We start from the raw sequence: 3,318 nt of genomic DNA, 5'->3' as shown, positions 1-3,318 counted from the left end.
TTCATAAAAAAGGCGCCTGCTAGAAATCTTGAATTACTGAACTCATCTATATATATATATATATATATAATAGCAATAATTTATTTATGTGAAAAATCAAAGGTGCAAGAGATATAATTTTCCCATGCATAAAAAAATACATAGTCAACCTTCAGAAAAGTAGCAATATTCCGTGTTTAATTTTCAAATCAACCAGCTAGCAATTCTGGTCTATATAAACAGGGCAAATTAGTATCCTACTCTCATATCATAACACAAATAAACTGGTCAAGAGCAAAATGAAGTACTTTGTATTCTCTTCATCGTTAGCCAAAATTATGATGATGTTCCTTTTTCCATTTGTGTTAGCAGCTTCAGCTTATCACAATCATGAAGACTTTCTTCAATGCCTAAACTCTCGTATATCCAAGTCGAACTCTACCTTCCCTCCTCAACCCATTATCTACACTCAAAATGATCCGTCGTATCTCAATGTATTGAACTCATCCATACATAATGACCGTTTTTCTTCTCCTTCAACCCTAAAACCATTTGTTGTCATCACGCCATTTCATGCCTCCCACATCCAAGCCGCTGTTTTTTGCTCCAAAAAACATGGCATGCAAATAAGAACCCGAAGTGGCGGCCATGATTATGAGGGCTTTTCTTATGTCTCTAGTGTCTCGTTTGTCGTAATTGATATGAGAAACCTTAATTTGGTCAACGTAGATGTGGCGAGTAAATCTGCTTGGGTTCAAGCTGGAGCTACCCTTGGTGAACTCTATTATAGGATTGCTGAAAGAAGTAGAAATCTCGCGTTCTCAGCCGGCGATTGCCACACTGTTGGTGTTGGTGGACAGATCGGTGGAGGAGGCTATGGCTATTTGACACGAAAATATGGCCTTGCAGCTGATAATATTCTGGATGCAAAACTAATTGATGTTAAAGGAAGAATTCTTGATAGAAAATCTATGGGTGAGGATCTGTTTTGGGCCATACGTGGTGGTGGAGCAGCAAGCTTTGGAATCGTTCTTGCATGGAAACTTCAACTAATTCACATTCCATCGACAGTGACTGTGTTTGATGTCAAGAGGAACATGGAAGATGATGCAACAAAGAAGCTCGTTTATCAATGGCAACGCCGTGCTCACAAAGTCGATGAAGACCTATCAATCTATGCTAGGTTCCAAACTGAGAGTTCTATTGATAAAGAAGGCAATAAGAAAATTGTGCTAGGAGCTTCTTTTCGCACCACATTCCATGGAAACATGGATAGGCTCCTTCAAATAATGCGAAAGGAGTTTCCCGAAATGGGTTTGCTAAGACAAGAGTGCACTGAAATGAGTTGGGTCGAATCCTTTCTCTATCATAATTATTTCAGAAATGGAGAATCCTTAGATGTTTTACTCAACAAGACATCTAATTTCAATATGGAATCATTCAAAGCGAAATCCGACTTTGTGAAAGAGCCCATTCCAGATGACGTATTCGAAGAAATGTTAGGAAGGTTGTACGAAGAAGATGTAGGAAGAGTTTTGATAGATCTATTTCCTTTCGGAGGAAAAATGAATGAAATTTCGGAATCCGCAATCCCATTCCCATACCGAGCTGGAAATCTCTACAACATTCATTACTTGGTTAGTTGGGGAGAAGATGAGAATTTTACAACATCTCAAAAGCATATGAGTTGGGTAAGAGGACTCTATAATTATATGACTCCTTATGTGTCAAAAAATCCAAGGGCTGCATATCTCAATTTTAGAGACCTTGACATCGGGATGAATAACAATAAGGGCAACATCACAAGTGTTTATAAAAACGTTGCACGAGCTAGGATTTGGGGTACTAAGTATTTCAAGAACAATTTCAATAGGTTGGTTCATGTAAAAACTATAGTTGACCCAACTAATTTCTTTAGAAATGAGCAAAGCATCCCACCTCTTCGTTGACATTAAAATTATTGTGATTAGAGATCCTTGTTAGGTTAAATTAAAACTATTGGTATTAGTTCTTTTATTTCATTCTTTTTGAATAAAGGCCTTCTTGCGACCTTATCATGTATGTGTACCAATTTTATAAATGTTAAATAAAACTCCATTGTTATGATTTAGAATTCCCTTTATATATAATATATTGGTGCACTGCGCATGATCGACTATTTTCGTTTGAAGAATTTACACTAATTTATTAATAATAAACCATCAGTTTAAACTCATCGCTTTACACTTTTCCAAAGTTGGTGTAGTGTGATTTTCGGTTTTCCCTTAAAGGGACCGATTTTATTTCTTTTTATCTTAATTATGTCAATATAGTTTCCTATTTTTAATCTTAATTAATGTTAGCAATTAACATACCGCTCAAACACGACATCAATTGCAGCCTTTGTTTATGACCCATGATTTATTTACTTTTTTATTTAGTCCTTACCATATTGCGCTGTTGAATTTATTTTGAAATTAATTAAACCAAAAAAGTGCTTACATTAGCGCATGTTGAGTGCGATTCATCTTCTGTGGTTCAATATGTGAATGATCCAATTAGTTCGGCTGTTGAAGAGCCTATTTTAACAAATATTAGACTGCTATTGAGTGATGTTGGTGGTGATACTTGCAGTTTTGTTGCTCGCACAGGCAACAAAGCAGCCCATACACTAGCGCAATTTACCTTCTCGTTAGATTATGACTATTTTTGGTTGGAGGAATTTTCTGATTGTATTTTCAATATTGTATGTCGCGAGATGGCTATTGCTTAATAACATGCAGCATTTCATTTAAAACAATTTAATTAAACCAAAAGAGTGCTTACTTTTAAAATATATATATATATATATATATTCTTGTACTCTGAGCCTCTTTGGGCAACCATTTTATTTAAATTAATAACACGAATAAAACTATAGTATAACATTTAAAATAGCATTATACATTAGAAGACAAAATAGAATATCAAAATTTTATGTTTTTCACAACCATGAAAAGCTTTGGCAACCATTTTATTTAAATTATGGAGAGGCAACCTCAAAGAGAAGGAAACACGTATGTGAAACAACATTTAAAAATAAACACATTGTTTTCAATAGGAGATAAAAAAAATAGAATGATTACACTACGCTTTAAGCAGAAAAGAGAAAGGGTATGAACTATTAACTTTTAAAATTAAAGCTTTTTCATAATTAAAGCTTTGGATACACGTTAATGGAAGCTGCTAGTTGAGAGACGAACAAAAAGAAAAGCAAAGAAAAGAAAAAAAAAATACCTAGGTGTAATTTGATTGAATATATTTAAGGGGAAGTCTATAGTAGGGGCAGTGCTTTGCCACTACCAGTAAGGGCTAAATTCT

The 3,318-nt window shown here is 34.7% G+C and overlaps 1 protein-coding gene across 1 annotated transcript; it reads left to right on the top strand.

Moving 5' to 3' along the window:
* The first annotated feature begins 278 nt into the window (after positions 1-278).
* LOC112091195 (cannabidiolic acid synthase-like) lies at positions 279-1,928 on the top strand. The gene has a single exon (XM_024164185.1). The coding sequence runs from the start codon at positions 279-281 to the stop codon at positions 1,926-1,928; it is 1,650 nt and encodes a 549-aa protein (XP_024019953.1).
* Positions 1,929-3,318: the final 1,390 nt, after the last annotated feature.

The sequence above is a fragment of the Morus notabilis genome, unplaced genomic scaffold, assembly GCF_000414095.1.
Source record: "Morus notabilis unplaced genomic scaffold, ASM41409v2 Scaffold363, whole genome shotgun sequence".
Taxonomy (NCBI): domain Eukaryota; kingdom Viridiplantae; phylum Streptophyta; class Magnoliopsida; order Rosales; family Moraceae; genus Morus; species Morus notabilis.
This window is presented reverse-complemented; position numbering and strand designations above follow the sequence as displayed.